Here is a 26878-nt window from a genome sequence, read left to right as displayed (position 1 = left end):
GTGATTACGCACAACCATTTGAATTGAGCCAATTATAAGTCTGTGTCAGTGATGGCTCTACTATGTCTGTCTTGTCTGGGTTTCCTCTTATCAGAAAATCCCCAGAGACAAGCCATGTGAATACTATACAGAGATATCACAGAAAAAGTCAGGTCAAATTTGTCCCTTGTCGTGGGCTGTGCTGATCGCGCAACACACACTGACAACTACTTTCAAACAGGCACCATATTAACATCAACACTCTGGATACCTCTTCCTAGATCTGCCACAGTCCATGGAAACGCTTCATCTGTGTAGGAAGTAAAGAAAAACAGACTAAATACAAAATAGGAGGAGCGGTTTTGACAAGCCGTGCCAGCGCCTGGCAAGGTTTCAACTTGATAAAGGGCAGAGATTTCCAAGTGAGATGTTTGAAATCTCGGGATGTGCTGTTCAATTGACCCGAGTTCTCCTTTAAGAGACTTGCCTGGCATGGTGAATTGTGTTGATTGGACACAGAATCAAATATAGCAGTTGTATTCACACAGGCAGGAGGATTAAATGGCAATCTAATTACATAGATCTCCATGAAAACAACCTCTCTGGAGGTGGAGGAACACAAGATAGGAGGTACAGCCGTGAAGGAACACAGTGCACACAGGAGGAATAGCTGTCTGTAATATCTATCAGGATTGCTTGCATGTGTGTGTGAGTGTGTGTGCATGTGTGATTCTGTGCCAGGGACACACAGGGAACACTCCTGTGTTTATGATGAAGCTGATCTTGGGACCAGAGTGGACATATGGGTCCATAAATCATTTTAACGGAGCTCAGCATGGAGCAAGCCACGCAGTGTTCAGCATAATCAAATAGTCCACGAGTATTAGGCATCGCTTCAGAGTCCAACCTTAGCATAACAACAGCTCTAAATCAATACTGTGCTCTAGTCTATGGGCATGGACATCAAACAGAATACACAAAGCTGCTGTAGTCTCTCATCCTTTTTGTCTAGTCCCACTTTCCGCAGTTTCAACTATCTTGAACTCTCGCTCTGTCTTTCTTTCATTTTCTCTGTCTATCACTCTCTCTCTCGTTCTCCCTCTCTCTCTCTCCAGAATACGTTATCTCCCTCTACCAGCTAGCAGTGTGCGTTCAAATGAACTTGAAAATCTTATGCTTAATGCAATGTGCATGACATTGAAATAGAACAGGAGAGAAGAGGGATGAAAAGATTACTGCAATTCATTCCATTTTGCCAGGTGATGTAATATCAGGTATTGAGAATGAAAAAATAAAAGTTAGACAGAGTACGCCAGAGAGACAAACAGAGAGAGAGAGAGAGAAATGAGGGTAGAGTGAAAGAAACAGAGAGAGAGAGCGAGAGAGAGAGAATGGTTGCTGGGCATTACAGGGGATTTGAAATGCATTCAATTTATTTCAAGACCGCAGAATTAAGTCATGATGCGTCTTGACGCATTGTTCATCCGGAAACCCTGTAATCTCATTTTCCTCACAGAGCATTGATATGGGCTAATGTGCTGATCAAACAGGGAGATAGATTTAAGTGGTTGTGATTAAGGGAGTAGATTGGGGAGGGCTGCATCGTTGCAGGGCACCATTGTTCACAATGGATGACAAATACTTCCCATCAGTCTGACTTGTCATTAGCTTGCATGTCTCGCGGTTAAGTCAGAAATGGAGAAGTACAGCTGATCATTAAACTATCAGATGATAAACCATTCTTTGTATAACACAGTGGAAATGAATAGCAAAAACCAACAGAGGACTGGGTTTTAAAGGGGGACAGCGAGTGGGGGGATCTCAGATCTATTGAGCGAGGCTATGAAAATCAATTAAGTGCTGCTAAAGGCTGAAGAACTGATTACATTCTAACATATGGAAATTACCAAGCAGCAAGGCTGTCCTACCACAGTACTTTGCAGGGAGAAGATATCTCTTTTTGTGCAAGCATAATGATGTTTTCCACCATGGTGGCAAGCTGGTTACCATAGTTACGAGAGTGATCCTCCGTAGGACAGACACCATCAGGGGACGGTGGGGACAGTCAGAAGAGCATATCCATACTCAGGTAAGATAAGAAAGACGAAGAGGGAGAAGAGAGAGAGGGGGTGAGAATGTGAAACAGGGAGATAGAGAGAGAAAGGAAGAGACAGAAAGGCAGATAAAAGCCCAGAGGATGTTTAAAGTAGGGTGACGGGGGGATCAGAGGTGTGCATGGAAATGAGTGAGAGATGGGGGGAGTGAGGCGCCGGGTGTGGTGGGGGAGCTGCTCTCGTCCCTTTTCTTGAAAGAGAGAGCTAGAACAAGAGAGAGCAGGGAAAGAGGTTAAAGACTGACAAGGTCCAAAGTGCCTTCTTCAATTTGTTCCAATCCAACAACTCACTCGTGGGACTCGCAGCTAGAGGAGAGGAAAATGCCAACAACGTTCAACTTTTTGCTCTCAGCAAAAATCAAAATGAGAGCACCGTGGAGTGTGCAGACCGACACGGCAGGGCCCATGACAGTTTCATGAGGAGATGCTGATAACTGGGCCGGGTAGAGACTAATAAATCTTTCATTAAAAGGCCTTTTGAGTATGTTTCAAAGACAAGATGATTATCTTTTCACTCTGCTCTTGTTTCTAATGAGGCTGTGTGGAAAAATGAGGGGTTTTTTCTTCTCTCGGCAGTGACACACAAGTTTCAGTGCTTGCTGTTCCTGAGCCACAGGCCACTTTGCTTCTGCTTTGTGCGATTCTCCTGATGCATTGAGAGCCATGTGGTCGATAAGATAACAGCACATTGCATTAAGGAGGACATCAAGCTTATCACAAAATAACTCATCATAAGATAGAGGGGGTGAGAATAACTACTAGAACTGGTGCTGTGGTCTCTGCACAACACAGTATTCAAATATTATGCTGGGGATCTCTGTGTGTTTGTTTGTGTGTGTGATTTAATCTGACAGTAATACATCGACTGACTTCTGGGAGAGAAAAATGCCATGACAGTGTGCTAACACAGGTAGAAAGTGAACTATAAAGGGCACTGAAACGGATTGTGGCAAAATAATAGCTTACAGAGTGGCACCACACAGCCCATCTCAAATTGGATAAGCAGTATAAATACACTAAAAACATATCAGAGATGTATGGATGTCTGATGAAGGTTATACTTCCTCCAGAATCTAAAGAATTTAGGCTAGATTGGACGGTGTAGTGTTGAGATTGGTGGAACGTTGTGCCATCAAGCAAAGACAAAAGCTGAATAAAACCAAAACTAGAAAAACTGTTTAGCTAGTTGACACGTGTTCACATGTTCCTTCCTACATTAATACTGGGTATTAACTCTACAAATTGAATTGAACTGAATAATAATTGCCATTCAACTTCTATCTATTAACCTGTAACCAAGGAAGCACAGCAACAACAAAATCTGCATTATTTTTTGCTGACTTTGCGTAGTTTTCTATATTTTTGCAGCTTTTGTGCACATTTGAGACAACAGACCATTTTGCAAACATCTTGGCTGATCACGTGGTGCACCAAACGCATTGTGGGATTGTTTTGGATCACACAGTGGGATCGCCGCCAGCAAAAGCGCTGCAGAGTTTTGACAGCTGAAGAGTTGATTAGTTAGAATGTAACTGATGAGACAAACTAATTCACGGAACAAGCTTACGATACTGAGAAGCTGAAGCATTCAGTCCAGGCTCAAGCAGTTCCACTACCACAATGGAGCTGCAAACAGTTAAAGAAGCTTATTCATGTGTTACTCAAAGCTGAATGCAAGCAAGAGGCAAGGTGAAGTGCCACTGCGCCACAAGAGAACACATGTGACTGTGAAGTAACTTTTGCCTTTATTGACTGTTAGTGATCAATAGAAAATGTAATGACATTGACTTTCTTTTACTTTTACAATTTTCTTGAAGATTTAAAGGGCAGATAATTGCGTCAGTAAAAGCTGTAAATTTCTATCAGCTTTAAAAAGGTCACCATTGTGAATCATTGTTTGGAAGCAGGGGGGGGTGTATGTCTGCAGCAGTGTGTGTGTCTGTGTCATGACGGCGGGGCTGGGGTGGGGGGTTCACAATTTACATGCTGTAGTATGGCAAAAAATGGCTCTCCTAAAGCAATATAGTGGTGAGGGCTGACTGCAGTTCTTGCTGATATTTATCATCCATTAATGAGCTGGAAGTCTTGCAATAAGCCTCATGGCTTTTTAGCTCAGCTCCCTTCGTGGAATACCCTGCTGGAGCGTCTACGCTGCTCCACCACGTTCCTACTTTGAGTTTGGTGGTGCTTTACATTAAACCAAATGAGCCAACACACTTGTGTCTCACCATATATATGTAGGTGTGTGTGCGTGCATGTGTGTGCATGAGGAGGGGGTGTTGGAAAATTGGCTCGCTTGAACCGCAATAGCACTAGTAATAGTACTTCTACAACAAAAAGATGTCTAAATAGGTAGGGAGATCCATCTCTCAAAGCTTTTACATAGTATTAATTACAGGCTCCAAATGAAGTCATCTTTCCACAAGATGAAAAAGGCACAAAGAAGCACAGCGCCTACTGCTTCACTAATGACAGTGCCACACATAACACTCACACAGATACACAGTCACTGATCATAGAATCCTTTGATGCTGGGTTACTACAGAAATTTGAGCTGTAAGGGCCTGTTAATTTTGCAGCCCACAAAGCAAGTTCAATATGTGTGACAGTGAGTTTGACTTCAGAAGATATTAGTAGCAAGCACACGCACTCACACAGACACACAGAAACACACACAGACAAACACACACACACACTTGCGCACACACACAAGCACAAGCACACATGCCCAAGCCTCACACAAACAGGAGTGGATTTATACCAGAATAATTAACAGCCTGCACCCCATGATTAATTGCAAATAGCTGCACTGTTCTTGGCTCTGTGTAAAGGCCTGAGTCAAACAAATGCAAAGTGCTGACTGTCTGGTTCAGCACCCAACTTGAGTCACTCACTTGAGTGGGTCAAAGACCCACATTTACGTCTGTTCTGTTCTAATCAATGCCAACAGCACTGACTTACATAGTAAAACCTGTTGTATTTTATTATGACACTATATCTGAAGCTTGCCTAACTTCAAAACTTAAGGTGTATGCCCTGGAATATTCCTAGGTTGTGCCTTTGAGCTGCCATGATAAAACAGAGAGAATAATGTGCACCTAGAGCTCAGCTGGAATACTAATCATGACAAACAACCAGCAGTTTTTAACTTTCTATTCCATTCCATTCTTTTTCTATATTTGAGAGCCAATCCTCTGATCCTGAAATGTTTGCTTGAAATTCAACAATATATCCCTTTGAGCCCTTTGGATTTCTAAGCCTCTCACCGATTCAGCCTGCAAGAATGTATTTGCGTTAATCCAGGACAACATCTGATGCAAAAAATAATGAATACAACAATGGGTGATGAAAGAGCGCTTTTGCAGTGAGCAAGAGGTGATCATAACAGATGCTTTGTATTCCAATCATTGCAGGCAGCTGGCTGCCCAGCTGATTTGAACACTGCATAATCTCTCACAGTTGTTAACAGCAGCGTCTAGCCGGACCCGCTGCAGTATTTATGACCAGGATCCTGCTGCAATTGTGTACGTCTATCTGTCTGTCTAAGCCCCCCACTCAACCCCCTGCCCCACCCACCAAGCTGACTCAGGCTTGTGGCTAGAGGAAGCTTTAGCAGATTACGGTCCCTCTACACTAGCCATGGCTGAGGCTCTAATCTGAGTTTCACTTAGCTGAACCTAGGAGTCAGATGGGAGGGGCGTGGGATTACACCACATGCGAATGATGGCTCGCCCAGATAAATCCCCTAGGACCCTGGGGAAACGTGGTGTGCACGAGCAAGGAAAAGTCTGTGTTTGTATATGTGTGTGTGTGTGTGTGTGAAAGAATTTCACATACAATAGCATATAGCATCTTCATTGCTTTTGCTGATGTTGTAGTATTGATAAAAGATCAAAGCAACTTGGTATACTCTAAAGTTCTGAAAGGCTCACATCAATATCAGTCCTCTGATCTCAGTTTTAGCGAGGCAAATGATCCTGAGCTCAGCCTCCCCCCAGTGACCCACCACTCTTCAATAGAAAAAATACTAATGGGCTTCCCTCTCTTATGAATGATGATAAGAATGCAAAGGCAAAAACAGCAGCAGCGACTGAAGTAGGCCGCCAGATGCAATCAAAAAAACATCCAAACTGGAAGATTTTACTGCAATGGAGGGTGAAATAAGAGAGGGAAATGTAGGTCACTCTGGCAGGCTGAGCTGTGCTGTGACAGATGCCAGTCCAGAGGGTCAAGTGCGAACAGGCCATGGAGTAGATACTTAATATGACTAACAGGACTGGAGGGGGAGTGCTGCAGTCATAATAATGAGAAGATCAAAAGAGGTGTGAGGGGGGAAAAAGAAACCTGCTTTAAAGTGGCACAATATCTCCTCTGTAAATGGTTTCAATGTCAGAGTTGGGAGAACACCGCCTCGCACAACCACTCTCTGATTTTGTTTCACTTCTGGGCAGAGTCTAGGCACAGCTGGGTGGGAGGGGGTGGAAAAGGCATGGAAGCAACAGATGTTTACAAAAATACACAGCAGGTGATTGGATCAACCATCAGTCTAACACCAGTTAACTCTTCCGACCAAACCAACCAACCATATAAACAGCAGTAACCGTGATGGTGAGAGCAAGCATATCAGCAGGCAAAAGTCCTGCGTCCCCAACAAATTTCTCTGATTGGTTGATGTTACCATAACCTTAACTAAACCAGGACTCAAGGGCAGCTTCAGTCTATACCACACTGCAAAAAGTCAAAATCTTACCAAGATTATTTGTCTTATTTCAAGTAAAAATGTCTTATTTCTAGTCAAAATATATCATTACACTTAAAATAAGACATGATCAGCTCAGAAATTATTCGTCTTTAGACAATTTTCACTTGTTTCAAGTGAAAATTTACTTGAAACAAGTGAAAATTAGCTTGAAACAAGAAACAAATTTTGCCAATGGAACAAGCAAATTTTTACTTGGTCACTTGTGTCACAAGTAAAAATTTGCTTGTTCCATTGGCAAAATTTGTTGCTTGTTTCAAGTAAATTTTCACTTGAAACATGGTTAGTAGGTGATCTACATGTGTAAGGTAATTGTCAAAATAGTCATTTTTTCTTATTCTGGAGAAAATGTATCCTGAACAGTGTTCAGGATACCATGTCTTATTTTACCCATGTCTTATTTTAAGTGTAATGATATATTTTGACTAGAAATAAGACATTTTTACTTGAAATAAGACAAATAATCTTGGTAAGATTTTGACTTTTTGCAGTGCATATCAATATCTTGGTGACAGATTGGTACATAATTACCTTTTGCAAGGAAAATCAATGCAAGTGTGTAGCCCATGTTTCTGTTTTCAAATTTGGTGCATTGTTACCTCTCACCTAAACCATGACTGTAGGTCTGCAAAAGTATACTGACTGGTCCGGCCATCTGGTGACAGTTTTGCGAGTAAAACAAAAGGGATCTCACAAGATTAGCGGGCTACGCAATGTTACAAGAGATCATAAGGGAATATCATTTAACATTCAATAGCATCTGAACAATGTGGTTTTAAAATCTGCATGTCACTGTGTGCTGGAGGTGGTGGAGCCCCTGTGGAGCTGATTGTGTCTCTGTCTGTCTCTCTGCTGCAGTGTGGAGCTGGACTTCAAGCAGCAGGAGGACAAGCTGCAGCCGCTGATGAAGAGGCTGTGCCCCACGGAAGACATCCACTTCTCTCCCCTGCCTTACCCCCAGGAGGCCTTCACCTCCACCCCCAAACGCAAGTCCAAAGCTGACTCGAAGAAGCATGCTCGCTGGAAACTTTGGTTCCTGTGAAAACACAGGACCCCCACCCTCACCCCCCCACTACTGATGCCCAGGATTTATGCATCTGTCTCGTTATCCATCTGTTTTCATTTTTTGTTTTTCAAATCACAAACAGAACCACTTTGGCTTTTTGTAGACCTGGTAACCAGTTGTAATGGAGAGCTCCACCACTGGATACTGAATCGGACTCGGAGATGACAGGATGTGTAATGAAAAACAAGTGTGGATCCCATGGAAAATTGGAGATTTTGTCATGCTTACCAAAAAAGGATTCAGAGTTATTTTGAACTAATTTCTTGAAACAGGGCGTGAAATTATACCAGGGCAACTTATTTGGAGATCAGCAAGGTGAGAAGAAAAATCTGATTTCCCTCTACCTATTTACATATATTTTTCTAGCTGAAGTCTATGGAGTCCTATTCTATTATACTGGTTCAGCAACAGTCTCAGTCACATTTCTATTCACCACTTTGGACTTTGTCTTTCTTCTCAACCTCCCTGAGAGGTTTGCAATTCAACCATGATGCTTGTTTCTCTGAGATCCACATCAACAGCATATCACCGTACCGGCAAAGCACAATTAACACTGTTCAGGATACATTTTCTCCAGAATAAGAAAAAAATGACTATTTTGACAATTACCTTACACATGTAGATCACCTACTAACCATGAATGAATGAAGACTTTGACAGTGACTGAGGAAGACACTTGAAGGAGGGAGAAGTCATAGAGAGGTTTACTGGAGCTCTATGATCAAATTTCTATCCATCTCTAAAATGTCTCCTTGAATTAACTGACTTTGAAGTGAAGAATGAATAAATAACACTTATTTTCTTATACCATTTGCAAACTTAGACGTCAATGTACTTTTTTCTATTTAAATATATAGATATATATAAATATATAACTTATAGTTCACTTTATTGGAAAATATTTATTTGAGCTGCAGTGAAGGGGGCTGTCCATTTGAAAAAACAAAACAAAAAACAAAACAAAATACAGTGCAAAGGCTCTGAGTAGTTCCTGAATTTCAGTTCATTTTCATATACAAACTTAATTCTTAATCTCCTCATAGTGCACACAATCAAAAGTACACTCTAAGGAAAAGATGGAGTCCATACTGTCCAACTCACCTCAACAACATCAAATTGTAGCTTACGCCACTTCAACTCACACAAATTTTCTTTTAATTTAATATACTAAATATCATAAACAGGCTCCTATCTCAGCACATGCGATAGTGGTGAGTGGTCAGGGAGGCAGCTGTGATTGTATTCCCACAATATCCTGCATCAGTTACTATTTTAACCACTGAAATCAAGCCAGGAGGACTGAATGTGCCACTGCTGGCCACAACCAGAGCCTTCTACAGTGCAGGGTGGCAGGCGTGTAGCCTTGCATGCTTTTTACAACCTCCAGATTTCACAGGATATTTTCTAGCTTTTCAAGGAACAATTTCTAAAGAGGATGTTAAAAATTTAAACCCTTTTTGTTGATTTTTGCTTTATTTTTTAAATTACTAGCTACTGCCCCTCGCCTCCCATACATCCGATTGTAAAGTAAAACCTCACCCCATACAGGGTTCATCAAAGACTATGTACAGACAAAACAATATTTATGTATATGTATACACATATGTACATTGTATAGCATCTAATAGGGCTAAAAACATTTTAATGAGTGGGAGAGCAGCCAATATTTAAAATTAAAAAGAAAAAAAAAATACAGTTAACAGTGCTTGCAGGAGCAAACGGCCTAAGTCTCAAAGCCAAAAACACTGCCCGATAGTGAGAAATTGTGCCAAAGTGGTTTCAAGGGCATAAAAAACATCTTTTGCTACTGACACAACAATACATGACAAAACTACTTGGTATCACTGGTTTACAGCCTACAGTATGACCTTCACAAGCTCCGACATACTGCTTTCTGTTGGCTACATGTGATTCATCACCTCCACTCCTGTACACGGCGGGTTGGACTCTTCAGTAGTTGTACTGTAGCATAAAGAGAGAATTAGATGTTTATCTGTACCTTAAAGAAGTGCAATTGATTTACTATGTGCAATACTGTGTATTTTATACTGTTTTTTAAAAAAAGAAAACAACTGAAGGTATTTAATATACAAAATAAAACATGAAAAATAAAACGGACATCTACAGAGCTCTCAAAGTCTGTAGCAGTCTGAGTATCATTTGCAAAACAATGAGCTGGCATAATAGTATGCCATTTTCAGGGTTAAAAAATAATTTGCCATTTTACTCGGGGCTGAAGTTTTGAGGATTGGGTGTGCAAAACGACAGAATATAACAAAATTAAGTTCCTGAGCACTGAGGAGGAGGAAGCTTTGAAATATACCTGCATTCCCTCGCTTTTGATGCAGTAGGGTGGCGCAAGACGAGAGCAGAATACAACAAAGGGATAAGCAGCAAAGGGCTTGTGGTGCAGAAAGTCAACCTGCTGCTGTCCAACAGCTTACTGTAGAGTCACAAAACAGTTCTCTTCCTTACTCTCCTTGCTGTTAGACTATGCAGGGATGAGTGATCACATGGTAATGCACGTACATATGTTTGTGCGTAGTTTGCTCACTGGTGCAGACCAGGGTGAAGCAGTGAGGTAAACCAATGACTACGCTCTAGGGAATGAGCTTCAGAGCAGCAAGGTCACCCTCACGTGGATGCTGAAGTCCCAGAAACCATGCTTGAGGCCAAAGCTACCCTGCTCTTCTCCTTCCCTCTCTTCTCTGACCCGCAGCAGGGCTGTCTCAGCAGGGCTTCCCTTGGGGGCTTGTTTACAACACAGGACTGAGGTTACAAGCAAGGCACCCCGTGCTGCTTCAAACCAGCCTGCATTTCTACACATTTCTGAGTCTAATGTAGTTTGCAGGTGACAAGCATGCTGTTCAAGTGTCCCAGTGGTTTTCACACCATGCTGACAGAGAGTACACATCAGACATGACTTATCACAGGGTCACTTAAGCCAAGAGGGCATTCAGTCAATGTTTCAGAGCAGGAGAGGAAAGGTGCAGCAAGTGACTGATAACTGTGCATTTGAGGCATTATGATGCAGTGCCATATCTCACTATGCTTCTTTTCCATAAAGCTCTGCAGCACTCTGGTCAGTGAGAGAAGGAGAGGGAAAGAGAGAGAGAAAGGGAAAGAGAAATGAGAGGGAGAACGAGTCATACAGAGACAGAGAGATAAGGTGAGTGAGAAATACAGAGAGCCAAGGATATGGAGAGAACTCTTGTATAGACGTCACTGCACTGGCTGTGTTTCAATGTATTCGGTCAGTGACTGCATGCAGCACAGCACAGGCTCCAGCCCCGAGCCTGTCAGCCTCACACTGTCAATCAATAACGGAGAGTCCTCCCCCCTGCAGCTTTCCACTCCATTCCCTCTGCACACTGCAGGCAAATGTGCAGGATAACCCTGAAGTACTGCACTGTCTATGGCCATATCATGTACCGGGCTAGTGCAGAAACTGAACCTATGAGAACCTCAATAAATCCACATGGGCCATTGTAAAGTACAGCTGACTCTCTAGAGATGTTTTCAATCTCTCCTTTCATCTGTTTAAACTGCTATGTTATCATTTTTTACATTACTGACAACAGAAACAACCAAATATGCAAAGGTCAGAATTGCTACCATGATAAAAAATTTTTAAAAAATGCAGGGGTTTGGTTCACTAATGCTCTAAAAATGTGGTTTCTAAGTGGGTTACAAGTTGAGTTTACAAGTAGGGGAAGTGTGTGTATCCAGCTAAGCCTTGCATCTCCATTTGTATTTATAGGGCTCATCCAAAAGCTTAAACTCTAAGAAATGCAGTGCTAAGGCATAAAGGTAGAACTGATTTCAGCAGGGACAGCAAAAACGTTTGTGCAACTATCCTAACGTGAGTGCATTCACAAGGGCTCATCACAACTTGTGTGAGGGTGGACATTAATACAAAGACGGAGCTTTCTAGGTTGTCTAATGATGCAAATGTATGGCGATGCTGTGTCTTAGTCCCTAACAGGCATAGCGCTGCAATGACAACGTACAACAAACCTGACGCCCCCAGCCCGTCACTGTGATCATTCTCATCAACATTCTGTGTCCGCCACCGCCAAGAGAGAGAAAGTGGGCGAGAGAGAGGAGAGCAGAAAGGAAAGAGGAGAGGGAAGGCAGGAGACAGAGGAGAAAGTTAATGCATAAATCTAAATGTAAGAGGCTGCCACTCAGAAGAACAAGGTCGGTGGTTGGCTGCAGTGTTGTCTGAGTAGCAGCGTGCAATCTGCCTGCAGAGTAGGCAGCCGTACCCAGAGGCGGCAACAACAGCCCTCTGATTGGAGAGCTATGCCACTTCTACCAGCGCTAAATGGGTCTCACAGCTGTTAAAAATTCAGTCCCACCTTATTGATCATTAAATAATGATTTAGGAACCTGCTTCAAAAGCGCCTCTTAAGAGCAGTTCCTGCCCACACCCACACTCCACCTCTCTATCTTCTCTCCGGGTTTGAGTGACAATTTAGGAGAACAAGATATGCAGAGTAGACTTTGGTTTCTACAGTGAAGGGCGCGACTCAGAGAACAAGGAAAGACATCTGAGCAAAAACGTAGAGGTGCCGGGAAAAGGACTTGTTCCCATGAAAAATGAGGATGTGGCATTAGTCATCTTGTAAAGAGCTCTGTCTTGGCCTTTCAAAAGCAACACTGCACAGCACTTGACAAAGAACAACCATACTGCTTTCAAAAGACAAGGCTTTGATGTGACCTCTAACTCAAAGCGCATAAAAGGACACCCTGTACACTAATGCTAAAAATAAGTATTATGCAGGTACTTAGAAATGTCAAGTACAGTGGCTCACTATATGGGCAGTGGCTGACAAAAGGCAGGGGTCAGGGGGGACAGTAGGAACGAGCTGTCTATAGGAGAGGAAAGAAGGGCAGAGGGGAGCTGCAGCACATGTATACAAAGTAGATGCTTTCAATGAGGGCCGCAGGAGGTCTGCAGGAGAGCAGTTTCATTAACCAGAGAGCACGCTGGCCTGCTCCAACACTATTTCACCCGGCGTTGCTGGAACCAGAAAACACTGTTACACCTAAACCACGGGGGGTGGGGGTGGGCGCTGAATTGAATGCACTTAGTATAATAGAGCAGAAAGAAGACCTGGGTGTGCTGCTGTTGTGGTTGTTGAGAGCCTTTTACACTAAGTAGTGGGCAAGTTCCTCCTCGATGCAGACTGGAAAGTACCTGAAATGCATGACCAGAAGAGACCAAAGTAACACTTTTTAAAGACGACTAAATGCAAAGGAAAGATTTAAAAGGCACACACATGTACCGGTGTGCTCCAGGCCTGTTCTCTCCACGCTCTCTGCTCTCTCAGTGCGAGCGTGAAGGTGCAGAGCCTCTCTATCCCCAGCGTAGGGATGGAAGGAATGGAGAGCCAGACGAGGGGGGGGGGGCGAGTGGGAGTCCTAGACCCCCTGCAGGCAGCTGGCTGGGAGAAAAGGGGCACCAGGGGGAGGCTTCGGCTCGACACACGGCTTCATTAGCTTTACATTATGCAGTGTGACGCACGCCGGCGCTCTGTTACACAACAGAGGACTCCCCTTCCACGCGGTTAGCTTGGTGCATTGCTAGGATACCGTAAGACAGAGAGGACGAGCAGCAGCTAAAGCATCTCTGCAATCCAACATCACTTAACTGTATTTTAGACAGGGAGGGTGAGGGAGAGAGACAGGGGAGATGGAAGGAAGTTAGGAGGGGCACAAGGGAAAACGATGAGTACTACGAGCACACCAAAACATAACTCTATTACCTCTCTCTTTCCCGCTGTGATCAGTGTGTGTGATAACTTGGGGCTCTATTAGTTTCATTAAATCACTCTCTGCTGGGGTGGCCCAGTGACTGGTAATAAAAGAACATAACCTTCCATTAAAACAGGTGATTCTGTTTCCTGGCGCTCTCCAGATGGAAAGAGTGATGTACATACACACACATACACACAGGCGCACACACACAGGATAAATCAACCGCGGCAGGAGGAGCTATGATGCCAAGGCAACCAGTGAGGCCCAGTATCATACCATCAATCCATTCCCCATACATACAGCCCGGGGAAAACGTCGCTCTCCTCGTCTACCTCCATTTGAATGGGCCATCAAAGTACCTTCAAGTGCCCTCCGAGAAATCTCCATCATCATTTCAACTGTGCATGAAACAGCACGTTTATTACCCAGGTCTCACTTACGCCTACATACTCTGTTTTCAAAGTCACATCACAAGCTATAGGCGACACTAATGAAAACAGGCGTCAACAGCATCCATAATGCAGCGAGCCAAAGAACACCAAGGTTGATATTCTTATCACTCAGGTTGAGGACTCATGAAAATGGATGAAGGCTTTGCCATGCACATCAGGCAGACAGGCAGATATTTATGGGATGACTGATAAGTGCATTAATTGCCATGGAGCTCCAGCAGAGAGAGTGATTGGGTGAAGCATGCTAAAGGCAATGGAGGGGAATACAGTGATTAGATTACAGTTCTGAGGCTTGCATTAAATATGCTCTCTGTAATAAGTGACAGATCACACACACACACACACACACACACACACACAGACAGGCACGCACGCATAAAATGAGAAAAAAAATAAATAAAAAAATAAAAAAACAAACATGCAGTGAAACAGCAAAAGCAAAACACACACACGCAGACACACAGACAAATAGAATTGGCTTCTGTAACAGCAAAAGATAAAAGATTAAAGCAGCAGAGATCTGAGGAGATCAAAGCACTTTTGGATTGAGGTTGTGTGATGCGTTCTGCCAAGGTAGACTTTAACATTAATCATAGCTTTGGAAAGGAATTGGAGTTGCAGTGGGCCTGTGGGAGTTGAGGAAGTTGTGGTGCGGTGCACTTAAGATGAGAGTGAAAGTGAGTGTGAGTGTGTGTGTGTGTTTGTGTGTGTGTGAAAGCTGGAAAGACAGAGAGCCAGAAGTGGTGGGACTAATTACAGTTGTAGTAGAGAGAGAGAGAGAAAAGTAGAAAGGGACTTACGATGTGAGGCGAGTCGCGGCCCATGGAGATAACCGTCCTGTTGACTGTCCTCAGCAGCTTCTCCATGATGATCTGGACATGCCACTGAGTGGGACCCTGCAAACACACACACACACACACACACACACACACACACGGTAGAGAGAGAAAACACTGGAGTAAGTCACAGAAAAAAAAAAAAAAAAAACACTCTTTAGACACAAGGGGTGTGAATCTTTGACTTTACAGAGACTCAGTTTGATTCACAATTCACTAAAAAGAGCTTTCAGTTCCATTCTAGTTTGTAAACTGTGATTCAACTCAACAGTTTTATCTAAATCTTCACAACCATGAATAAAGACATGCAATAATGTAAGACTTTTCTTCTGAAACGTGGACAAAGATCAAACAACAGAATTACTTAAACATTATTTATTCTAATAAAAAGAAATTGCAGTTTATAATGCTGTTACAAAAGCACATTTTTCTTTTCTATTCAGAATGAAAGAATCAATTCGAAGCACTTTGTATTGCTTCAGGCCGAAGTCGGAGCAATGCATTTCATTTATTTCTTTTAGTGGGTCATTTCAGGTGAATTGGAATACATTATGATCAATGCAGTTGATTAATACTATTACATTGTTTTATATCATTAATCTGTGATGCTCACTGCTTTTCGGGAATTATTTTGTGATTAAGGATTGTTATCCCTTTTGCAAATAGCCGTCTTTCTAACAACGCTTAAATGTTTTAGGAAGGAATCCCCCATTAATTTCTAGAAATGCGACTGCTGTTGCCACTAATCTTTGAACTGATTTACGAACATTGTTTACCAGAAGATGGGGAGGCCCTGTATGATAAATGTGGTGGTTAGTGGCACACACACCCACAGCTTCTTAGGAGGCTGAAAATATAAATAAACCAGTGAGCTGCACACTGCTCTCTTTGAGCATCAACAAAAAGCAAAGAATCCGTTTGTCTCCATCAATAGATATAAGAATTGTTGGTACTCTTTCTGGCATACAAGGAGACTTTATCCTTAAAGCATTCTGGATTTAAACTCTGAAGTTACTTCAAGGACATTTCTTGCCATGAGACACGACAGATGTGATTGATGCAGCGGCGATGATTTATACATTGTGAATCCTGGCTTTTGGAGGGGAGAAACATCCCTGGGGCAGCTATACCGTTGTCAAAAGTGGGACAATTTTCACTGGACTTGCCTATTAGTGGGTTTGAGCAAGCAGAAGGCTGTCTCTTACTGTCTGTTTCTGTCTGTGGGGGGAATCATCTAAGCGAACCCAGCTCTGCGGCGTCGGCCTAAACTTTCAATAATTTAGACAGCTGTTTCTGCAGCTCAAACACACATGCAGGCAAACATGCGCGCGCACACACACACACACACACACACACACACACACATATGAAAACAGATGAGCTGGGGAACTGGGGAAAATAAACTCAACTCTGTCAGAGGTGGGAGCTTCAGATATTGCCTTCCAGTGCATGAGGTATGACGCACATCTATGGTGAAAACCCACATGACTGCTTGATTGCTCCCTCCAGGTTCTGTCGCTCTTTGGGGCTATACAACATTTGATTCCCAGACTGTTTTTTTTTTTTTTTTTGATAAAGTTATGCTCAAGGCTGTACTCAGTTCATACAGAAACCCAGTGCATGGCTGAAAATCCGTAGTCAAAATATCTCTCCCTCTCTCTATCCTGCGCGTCGTACCTGATAAGAAATTGGCGAGATGGTGATTAAATTAGAAAAGCTCAGTTTAACAGAAAAGCACACAGTGGCTTCTATTTCTCCTCCTTCACAGGCTGGTCCTGTGTGTGTGTGTCTGCATGTGAGTCCAGGAGTCTGTGTGTGTGTGTGTGTTTGTATGTGTGAATGGGCGAGAGAGACATGAAAGAGACTGCGAGGCAGAGAGAGGTAATGGCAGAATGAGAAAGAGCAGGAGACGGAAAGGGAGTGGGAACAGGAGGGCGAGCGAGAGGGCTGGATAATCCCTGGCGGAGTGGAGTGTGGGAGGTCGGGCCACGGAGATCGATGGTGGAGGGAGTGTGGGAAGAGGCTGGGGGAGGAAGGCAGGTGTCTGGGCACCGCGGATGCAGAGTTGAGGAAGCCGAGTCGTGCAGTATCATGGCATGTGCGTGTGTGTTATCATGTGCGCCTGTGTGGTCGGAGTTCATGTTCACACCACTTCTAACACACAAAAACAGGGCTTTTTCAAAACACTCTCCAACGTGTGTAAAATCTGAAACCAGCCAAACGGCACTGCAGTGTGGAGGAGAAAACAGAGCATTGTGAGAACAAGTGATCGAGGCTGTAGTCTGGTATTGAGAGTGCTCAGGCCGTGCACGTCCACTTGCACATGTTCAACTTTAAGGGGAATTTAAAGTGAAAGTCGTTTAGGCATGGATGTGATTTATATGGTTAATAAATTCCATGACTTTTCCTTAATCATATACTAAATTACCGTGAATGTTTTTCTGCGGTGTAAAGAATAAAAATTACTGTAGACCCAATTAAAGGGGTGGAATAAAATTAACAATTAGGGAGTGGAATCACAAGACCAATAAAATCCCTCACAGCAACCACCACGCCTTTTGACTCTGACTGGCTGGCTTTCTACAATAATGATTTCAGGGACATGAAAGTATCTTAATTGTTTTCCCTTCTCAGGTTCTTGCTCGACAAAATTATGATCATTATTAAAAATTTCCATGACTTTGCCAAAACTTTAGAGATATTTAAGTATTTTCTGAAACCTTTCCAGGCCTGGAAAACACATTTTCAAACTGCATGACTTTTCAGTTTTGTCATGATTGTAGAAATCTTGTATTTAGATGACTCTAAAAGATGGTTGCGGAATAATAATATTTTTTTATTTAACATTTATTTAATGTTAAATTAGCATCAGCCCAACAATGCTTCAACAGGCCCTGTCAGGTCACAGCCATCATTACTGCCAGGGAGGAGGGTGGGGCCACCAATACCACCAGCCAACCTGTAGCCAATGGCTCATTAATAATGAATGTCTCCAAAACGGCTTGTTTGATTTTAGGTGAAAGGTGAAAAACTAGGTGGCCTCTTTTGTTGGCATTTTTTTGAAAAAGGTCTATGACCGAAACGTTGCAGTAAACTCTTTGTTCTGGAAGTTGGCCAGTGTGCGGGAATTTATCCTTCAGGTGAAAGGTGAAAAACATTTTCTCACATATTTTTTGCATTTTTTTTTTTTGCAGTTTCACAGTAATTGTTAGACAGCAGCTCACCATATGAAACTGCCCCAGAAAATGATGAAAATAGCCCTCCCACCTTTCAAGTGTTTTGGGGTGTTTCAGTGTGGACAGTGGATATTTGGAAAATGATCTGCATATGCTGGTGTGGTGTGCTTTTTCCTCTACGAATCCAGTTTAGTTCAGATCCTACTTCCTCAGAATTTAACCGTCATAATTTTGGTTCATGAGCAGGAATTCACAATGTAAGGAAATTAAACTAGAAAACAACAAAACAGCTCCACAACCACGAGGTAAAACAGGCATATTTGTGTTTAAACAATGTTAATGTGTTTTACAGTCAAATCTTCCTTTGAGTCTAAATGCTCTCCTTCCGTGGAGAAGGATCCCCTCTAACCACCCAGAGCGTTACAATAAACTCTCAACAGCAGAGCTCTTAGTAGCTATTCAGTAAAATAACTACAGTTGGAATGTGTTTGTTCTACGTGGTGGAACTCCTGGATCCCCCAGTTATTTTGCAATAGACCCCGAGGACAGAGAGAGAGTAAACAGAACAGGAGAGCTGCGTTCCTCACCACATCCTTCCTGTAGAGAACCTCCAGGATGTCGCTGAGCAGCTGGCAGCAAGCCTTCAGCTCCTCCTGCTTCTCCAGGTGGAACTTCAGCTGGTCTGTCATCAGAGGCAGCAGGATCTCGCGACAATCTGCAGGGACACCACAAAACACACACACACGCGCACACACACAAACTGCCAGTTAACACACAGAGCAGATGATAGATTACACAAGGCGGTGTGGCATACGCTGTCGACACACTCGGGATGCGGGCGCGCTCGGCTTGTTAATGGCTTCCTCATGGCGCAGCGGATTAAAGTAAAGCAATGTACACTGGGAAATTATTAATTAAAACAATTATGGCAAAAACTCCCGAAATCCCTGGAAATAGCGATGGCACAGCTGCAGGACCATCAGAACAAAACCTTCTCAGAGCCGTAGACACAATCACATCTCAAACAACCAAAAACTTTCCATAAAATATCAGGCAAAAAAAAAAGAAAAAAAGGGAAAAAAGCTTTGTTTAATCGCCTTATGACTGAAATGACATCTCCACACTGGCTTGGTAAATCTGGGTGGACACAATGATCCCCTCCCCGCTGTGGTTGTGCCCTTGAGTAAAGCCTCCTATCCCTGCAGTGGATCTGCCCAGCGGGCTGCAATAGAAACACTGTGGCTGTATCGGTCAGCTCTGACGTGAGAGAAACTGTGGCGTGAATGTCAAACAGAGTGTTTCTGAAAAACAGCAAGCGAGCGTGTTTAACAAAATACAGGTCAAAAATGACAAGAAAAACAAGTTTCTTGCTACCTGCTCCGACTTCAAACATGTGATTAATACTTCAGAATATTCAACCAATCCGAGCAGTTTATCTAATGTTAGCAGTGGCATCAGACAGTGAATTTACATACGCACAGGGTGGAGAATCCAGGTGGCAAATGGAGGGGGAGGCCAGCCGCGATAAGCCTGACACTGAGAGCACTTGAATCGGAGGTAAACCTAAGGCACTGTGCCACAAAATTATCATATTTTTTATTAAACCCTCCGATTCCAATCTGGGCGCTTGTGTGTGTGTGTGTGTGTGTGTGTGTGTTTATGTTCCCTGTGTGTGGATCATATTTAAAGCCTGCAGGTCAAACACCAGAGGCTGTTATATAGCGTTACACTGGCTCAGTTGGAGGACAGGGTCTAGGGGACAGAGTGTGTGTGTGTGGTATTGTGGTGGTGGTATTGGGGGCAGAAAATTAATGATCCCTCACATCAGGGCTGTACTACCATCCATATGGGTATGATTAGTACCCCTATGCAGTCCACTGAGTGCTGACACACTGCAGTCTCACACACACACACACACACACACACACACACACACACACACACTGCCAGCTTAGATGAAAGAAAAAGAAAATGTGTTGTGCTGAGTATAATCACCTCCAATATTGTGATAGACTGCCAGGACGCCAGTACACATCAAATTGCTCTCTTCATAATGACAAGGTGCAGGGGCAGAGGAGCTTTAAGTAGCCACCCAGTTATGGATTTCTATTCATAATCAATACGACCCCTCTGTCTCACGGAGAATGTTAGTTTTAACTGGCTGACCAACTCAAACTAAATGAAATTTGCCCTCATTACTCAGGCAAACACACAGACACATATTGAAAAAGCTTTGCCAATTTGTCAATATTGCTCGAGGTCATGTTATAAACAGTAGAATGTAAAGCATAATGAATAGTATGAACTATGCTGACCTCTTAACAGAAAAAAACCCAGAGGTGGCAGCACCATATAGAGCATGTATTCAGTCAGTGTTTTGCCTTCTCTGACTCTAAGGGACTATATGAAGAATTGAACACTTGGGAGTAATTTCATCCCAGCAGCTGAGAGCAGGAGAGTTTCCTGTTTATTTATTTATTTATTTATTTTCTCCCCCAAGATGCACCACCAAGACACATAGGCTGGCAGCCACATTTGCGACTGTTGTTTGCATCTCTGTTTGAGACGGGTGCCTTCAGAAGCCATTTCATTCTACCTTCAGCATCATTGAAACTGTTTATCCATGACAAGCCTATGAAAAGGCCGTGTAATAAATGTGTAACAAAAGCATTACACACTGATTAGCAATTTAACAAATGCATGCCCGCCGGAGGATTGGAGATTTCATATGAAATGACTTAACCATTGATTAGTGGATCAATTATGCAACAATTCTCTTCTGGGAATCTTGCACAGCTGCTTGACTTCTCATGGATAGCTTTTAATTCAGTCTAATGCAAAAATAATGATGAGGATTCTTCAACTGGAAGACAGTAGAAAACATCAACAGAATTGGGCCCAATCAGCAATTGTTTCTTTTCCATACGATTAAAAATTAAAATGATCCAAACATGCGGGACCTGGAAGAGCATATATTGGCAAAAAAAAAGAGGAAAAAACTCTGTTGCTATGCAAGATACACTGGGCACTGGACAATAAAAATTGCCAGTGAACCTTGATGTAATGAATCTAGAAAGGGCCCATGTGAACAGAGCACTAGGAGTTCAACCTTGGTCTCAAAGAACACTATCTGATGGCAGAATTGAGGGCAAGCGGCTCTACAATAGGGCTATTATTCATATAAGGCTTTCACTAGTAAATACCTGAAAATAAAATGTTATGCATGGAAAGAATTTGGCTGGTCGCTTGATAGCATGGCCTGATCCAAAGTGACATCCATGTCTACACTCAAATATTTTTGGAGCTGTGGGAAAGGGGACTAAGCTCCCCGCAAGTTGCAGCTTGAAGGAGAAGTGTGTGTATGTGTGCATGTGTGTCTGTGTGTGTGTGTGTGCATGCTTAGTAATCTTCCAGGGCTTGAACACAAAACCAAATCTCCTATCTGGGGGTGTATAACATTGTATGGAGTATTTAATACCTTGTCTTTGCACGACTGCAATCCCCATTCCCTTTGCGCCTCCTCCAAACTCAAAACACACACACACAGACAGTAACACATATAAACACACACATACACACGCAAATACAAATAATGGAAAACATTTGTGCACATGCATGAATGGACATACACGTGGGCACACACATACACACACACAACAGCTGGTAGCAGGGTGGGGGTGGGAGAAGCAGACTGGAACTATCAAGCTCGGCCATGAGCGCTCTCCTCAAACTTCCAGCGCAAACAGATTTTAGACGCTACAGTGAGTTTCCCCTTTAACACAGACCAGGAGAGCAGCTGACATGTTTGTTCTCTTCCAACGAGCCCATTTGCAAGTGATTTATGTGCCCGTCTCGCTCTCTCTCTCTTTACATTATCGACAGTGAAGGTGACACATTGCTGTGCCCCCAAAACAAAACATCTTCCCAGTTTTCCAAGTTCATTAAGTTTTCATCTGCGGAGGGGGAGCTGCGTGTGCATACCAATCACATTCAACATGGTGCATTTTAGTTTCAAACATCGAGATGATGTTCGACATCCCATGAAAAAAGGGATGTCGTCTTATTGTCCAAAGTCATCGTTTTCAACAGAAATATGCCCACTAGGGACTGAAAAACACTAATTAATTTAAGACATGTTTTTCCATGAAAACTCTTACTATGTTAATCATTGTGCAGTCAACAGAAAAAAATGCTCCCATCCCCAAACATATTCAATGCATATTAATGAGAGAGCAGAGACTGGTGAGAAACTCAATGTTGAGTGTTGTGCATTTACTTAGATGCCTCTTGCTGTGTGTCCGTATGCTCAGAGCATTCTGCTACATTTCATTTTGGAATTGGCTGGCCAGGGAGTCTATCAGGGACCACCTGGGGATGTCAGACCGCAATTAACAAGAGGAGTCCTACAGGAGCATGGGCTCATAGTTTGGCTGATTAGGCCGCCCTTAAAGTGCCTGACCATCTCATCTGCTCAGTGCAGTGGCCATGAAATAAAACAACAGGACGTGGAGTTCGTGCAGCTCGACACTGATCATTTTACTTTATGGTTAAGGGTTCCGTATCACTATTTTTGCAGATCTTGAAAGCACAAATCACCTCAAAGAATTCTGGGCATACTAAAAGCACCAACGCGTGGAGTTGTTGTGAGAACTGAGCAGCGGGATAGCCCATATCTACATCCTCAGCAATGGTCCTGCTGATCTGCAGGCTATTCACAAGCATCAGGGGGGCATGCAAGCCCACTGTGTAATTACAGCATCGGATCAATACTAATGACCAACGGGCCACGCACTGAGCTTTCTGCCTTCAATACCTTCTCTCCAAACTGGTCAAACCACTAATCAGACGATGATATGGTGCCAAAGTATGAAAGCACAGGGCCATTAAGTTGAAAGCAATGCAGTTTACATGCAAAGTCTAATAGCAGACATTTATTCAATAGGACATACTTCACATTGCACCCAGTCCAGGCTCCATTTCATCATTCCCTTTTTTTGCATTCATGCTGAACTAAATATCAGCTGACGGCAGAATACAAGAGAGGACCACTGCAAGTGGACGTTTGTTGTCCCATTCCTCTACATTACTTGACCGCTTTGAGGCGTTCCTACCAGCCACTTTGAATTACCGATGTGCTTTTCTGCTGATAAAAGCTTTGCATGTAATCCCACCACCACATGGCAGTGTGTGTACACATGCAAGCTTGAGCGACTCTAGATCGAGACCCTAACACGGGCCCTGAAGACTACTGCTTTACCAGCCCGTTCACCAGGCCTTGGTTGGCACACTGCGCCTGTGCTGAGCCTGCTGAGTAACACAGCACAGACTGGTCCTCTTCAACAGCCTACACCTTCAGAGACTGTGTGAATTGTTTAAATCCTGCTCTCACCTGCAACAGAGCCATAACATGGCCAAAACATAGTCTACGCTATGGTGAGTGAGTTGTGGAAGCGTGGGTGTGTATGTGTGTGTGAGAGTTTCTGTGTGGAGAACAGAGAAGGAAAAAGGGATGCAGATTATTACCTGACAAAGGCACTTAAAGAGATAAACAATCAAAGACAGGGACGGAGGAAGAGAGCGAGAGCTGAGAGTTGAAGACAAGGTAGAATGGAGTGCTGACATTTTGACACAGACATGTGGGGTGTGTAGATACAGGCGATTAGCAGTGGGTTTGCTTAATTCCCTCTGATAACAGGAGGGATTTCCACTGTGCCTCACTGATGACCTTTACCGGGAGCTCACACAGGACACCCTGGGGGATGCAGGTGGTGTGTGTGTGTGAGATTGCTTGCATTAACGCGTTTTGAGTGGAGTTGCATGCATCAGCGCAGTGCGTGCACAGTTGTGTGTGTGTGTGTGTGTGTGTGTGTGTGTGTGTTCTCACCGTGCTGAGTAAAGAGGTCACTGTGGACGATGTCGATCAGACAGTCTAGCTTCTGTTTTACCAGCCGCCCCAGAGGAACCTTTAGAATGAACTCAGTGAACAGCTTGCTACAGAGACAAAAGGAGGACAATAAACACAAAGGTTAAACTAGTCAAGCAGCTCAGGCTTGGTTGAGTGTTTCACTGAATGCCAATTATCCAAAATGCTATTAACTCCCATGGCTTCTGCAGACTTTACTCTTGCTTCTGTTTAACAAAGCCACAATATAAAAGGGTACAGTGTATACAGCCTTGTGCGCTGCTATGCGCTATTTAGCTATTTCTTCACTGCAGCTGATATGAAGCTCATCTTGACGAGACCAACCCAGGAAAATTCAGTACTCCTGTCTCTCAAAGACAAATCCCCATTCATGCACAGACAGGAAGCTGTGGGTTTTCTCCTCAGTGAGAAGGCCAGCTTCTTGTTATGCTGGCAAGCTGAGGCTCAAGGAGATGAGAAGGGGTTCTGGCAGGGGATGAAACACTCTGCCCCCATGGCTTCAATTTAGTCGCCTCCCGCTCAGCCAGGTTTGTTTTAACAACAAGAACAACCAATGCCACCTTTGCTAAGAAGGGAGAAAAGCTGGCCTCCAATTTGTGGCTACACTGACTAAAGAATTAAAGAATAGTGCAACAGAGGATTGCTGCAGGTGGGCACAAGAAGAAAAAAGATAAGACACTCAGCGATGAAATTAGGATAAAAATACAATGTGTCAAATTTGGTCTGGGAGAATTCTACTTTCTGAATGCAAAACACCAGAGAGAGTGTAGAGAGAGTGAGAGACAGGTCACTTCACTTTCACCTCAAGAAACTGTATAGTAGAGTGTGGCATATATTTTAAAACCATATATATAACACTGTTGCCTCAGAAATGTGTTCCATCTTATCTTGATATAAATAAATACGAAAAAAACGACAATTATATTTTGCAATGGATGAAACTAGAATTAAAGAGAGAGAGAAGCAAAACAAGATACAGGGGTTAAGAGAGTTGAACAGGGAAATGTGGATGAGAGAGAGAGAGGAAGGGAAGACAGAGTGCCTTCCACCTCAGATCAAAGGCTCGCCCCAACAATGTGGCTGTGATGGTGGTGGAGTGGAGGCCAGAGGCAGGGATAGGCAGCCCTGTCTGGCTCAGGCTCAGCTATGGAAAAAGGCAGCTGCCCAGGTGCTGGACGTGGGCAAGCGGAACGGGCTGCCTGCTGTGTGCTCGTCAAAGCCCCGGGGCACAGGTGCCATACTGTGTAAGCTGTGAGCCCCATAACATACGGCATGCACCCTTAAATCCCTTGGGTAGAATACAGAGAGAGAGGGCGAGAGGTTTTGACATTATGGTGACATGCACCGTAAACTGAGACGTCTGTGTTTGGTCATCCAGCAACATTTCTTTTGCCTTGTTGGACAAGATGCGAGTGTGTGCATGTTACAGTATTTGCTCAAACGTGTCAGAGATGAAAAATGTGCACATGAATTCTTATATTTATGTGTGTGTGCGTATAGTTGTGTGTCATGTTGATGGGTGAAAGCTCAATCGTTCCTCAGGGGCTGGCTCTGTCAACAGCCTGTCATGGATGATTTGAGAATGCCATGGCTTTGGCCCTTTGCATGTGGCAGCGCTCACAAGGCATGAGAGTCTTGTGTTGCACATATGGCCTGTTTCACTCCAGCAGTTACCAGAGACAGACAGCAGACTTACCACAAGCTATTTTTCACATGCAGTCAGTGTTTTCACATACTGCTCACAAGCAGTCAACTCATTTTGACCTTTTCCTGACATTTTGCAAGGCTTTCATTTCCAGGTATTTGCATATGCCTTCACACCAAAGTCAGTTTACTTTTATTAATATGACAGAAACATTTTTTGATTTTGTGGTCATATTTCTATAAATGTGCACAACAACCTATTTTTCTTTGTTATTCAGAGTTGTGATTATCGGGTTTATTGGATGCTATGCGACTGTTATTTGGAATAAAATAGTAACCATTATGAACGCTGCAGTCCCTAAAGTTTTTAAAGGAAAGAAAATGCCTGGAAAAATCTCAATCCCCTTTGATGGGAAGTTTGCAGGGAACTTTCCCAACTTCACAATTATACTGTCAACTTCCTGCAGAATTAAAGCTCTGGTTTTCTGGTGGTTTTGACCTGTAACTGCACACTACAGTGGATCTAGATCTGCCAAAGTGTTTTCATGGAGGTCAGCCTTAAGGGACTGAATAGGACCTGAGGCAGACAAAAGCGTGGTGTTACAGTCAGGCAGCCAACTCTGCCCTCAGGCCAAGTCAATAAGCAGCCACAGAGACCGGGCAGAGGACTAAGGCCCAGGCCCCGGCTCTCAGTCAGCTCATGCACTGCAGTGTAGCAGCCTAAAGGTTGGGAAGGTTCGCTGGCCCGCAGTACCCCAAATCTTTTCATCTGGGCTGCATAACACTCCAACCCAGACAGTGCTTGTTAAGGAATACAGGAAGAGAGAGGGATGAAGCAGGTTAGAGGGAAAAGATACAGTAACATTCATATTTCTCTGTCAAAGATCTGTAAAGGGAAAAAAAAAGTTTTCCTCAGGTTTTCTTTGATCATCAGCCACCCCTGTTTAGTTTTTAAAACCTCAGACTGAAGTGGTGATTCCCTGCCTTCCTGCCTCACGTGGCCTGAAATGCACTATATGGACAAAAGTGTTGAGCCACCTACACATTACACCTAAAAGAGATTTTATTGCATCCCATTCTAAATCCATAGGCATTAATATGGAGTTGGTCCCCCCTTGGCAGCTGGAACAGCTTCCACTCTTCTGGGGAGGCTTTCTACAAGATTCT

The 26878-nt window shown here is 43.4% G+C and overlaps 2 protein-coding genes across 3 annotated transcripts in view; one reads left to right on the top strand and one right to left on the bottom strand.

Moving 5' to 3' along the window:
* insyn2a (inhibitory synaptic factor 2A) overlaps positions 1–7893 on the top strand; it is a 28091-nt gene extending 20198 nt beyond the window's left edge. The window contains exon 4 of the mRNA XM_030077883.1: positions 7710–7893. Coding sequence (XP_029933743.1) covers positions 7710–7893 — 184 coding nt within the window. The remainder of the gene's footprint in view (positions 1–7709) is intronic.
* Positions 1–26878, bottom strand: part of dock1 (dedicator of cytokinesis 1) — a 193787-nt gene that overhangs the window by 98384 nt on the left and 68525 nt on the right. For both annotated transcript variants that reach the window (XM_030077881.1, XM_030077882.1), the window contains 3 exons: positions 24029–24135; positions 18732–18859; positions 14933–15028 (listed from right to left, as the gene is read on the bottom strand). In XM_030077881.1, coding sequence (XP_029933741.1) covers positions 14933–15028; positions 18732–18859; positions 24029–24135 — 331 coding nt within the window. The remainder of the gene's footprint in view (positions 1–14932; positions 15029–18731; positions 18860–24028; positions 24136–26878) is intronic.

This window comes from Myripristis murdjan, chromosome 19 (assembly GCF_902150065.1).
Source record: "Myripristis murdjan chromosome 19, fMyrMur1.1, whole genome shotgun sequence".
In the NCBI taxonomy this organism is placed as follows: Eukaryota; Metazoa; Chordata; class Actinopteri; order Holocentriformes; family Holocentridae; genus Myripristis; species Myripristis murdjan.
The sequence above is the reverse complement of the archived record's forward strand: the minus strand, read 5'-3'. Positions and strand labels throughout refer to the sequence as shown.